At 44.6% G+C, this 774-nt stretch overlaps 1 protein-coding gene across 1 annotated transcript; it reads right to left on the reverse strand.

Annotated features, from left to right (window-relative positions):
- Positions 1-289: 289 nt before the first annotated feature.
- Positions 290-565, reverse strand: T265_12317 (hypothetical protein; the record flags this gene model as incomplete). Its single annotated transcript, XM_009179685.1, has 1 exon — positions 290-565. One exon carries the CDS (start codon positions 563-565, stop codon positions 290-292), a length of 276 nt encoding a protein of 91 aa, XP_009177949.1.
- Between the last annotated feature and the right edge of the window lie 209 nt (positions 566-774).

A 774-nucleotide genomic window follows, 5' to 3' on the forward strand; every position in this document is an offset into this window, starting at 1 on the left:
TTTTTTCCGATGATAGAGACTTTGGCCTATATGAATGAGAGAGAATACCCAGATGTCGATCAAAACAATGTACTTCAGGGTAGTGAAATCAATTGTACTTCGATGAATATTGGTTTATTGTGTGTTCCGGGTTTTGCAGTTGCAATTTGCTTTGAAGTATGGTGCCTTCTGCATAGCGTGGGGAAGTTAGATGCCGATCTGCTATAGTGATGTGGGCTGTTAGCTTTTGTTCTTAAAACCCATTTGAATTTGTAGGCGTTCAGTAAATTCGGATCAATGAGTTGGGTCATTACAGTGTCGCATTCCCGTCTGGAGAGCAAGCAGGCATCAAATCAACCTGTAATGGATTACTGATGACAGTAATACTTGGGGCCTGTGTGTCCGAAAACTGGCTTGGGGCCAAAGGCCCCATTCCCCGTAGTGAGTCTCGTTGACTGAAAGGGGACGTTTCGTTGACAATCGACCGAACTCCGAATATGGTTTGCGGTTGTAATGACTGGATATGTTTGATGGTGGTGCTCGGGCAGAAGTCCTTTAGACGACAGGAGCTCACCGCACATTTCATCAATCTCATAAGCAGAACCTATTTCCGCTTGCAACCTTGCCATTCATCTGCACTTCTTTCCAATTTGCAATTCACCTCTCTTTCGACGATGCTCATCAGTTCCATTGTTCCACTCCTATTTAGGCGGATATATTTCACGCGTATCAAGTCGTGAAGCAGCACAATGTCCCCGCAGACAACATAATCACTTTCGCCTACGATGATATTGC

Source organism: Opisthorchis viverrini (assembly GCF_000715545.1).
Source record: "Opisthorchis viverrini unplaced genomic scaffold scaffold14440, whole genome shotgun sequence".
NCBI classification, from domain to species: domain Eukaryota; kingdom Metazoa; phylum Platyhelminthes; class Trematoda; order Opisthorchiida; family Opisthorchiidae; genus Opisthorchis; species Opisthorchis viverrini.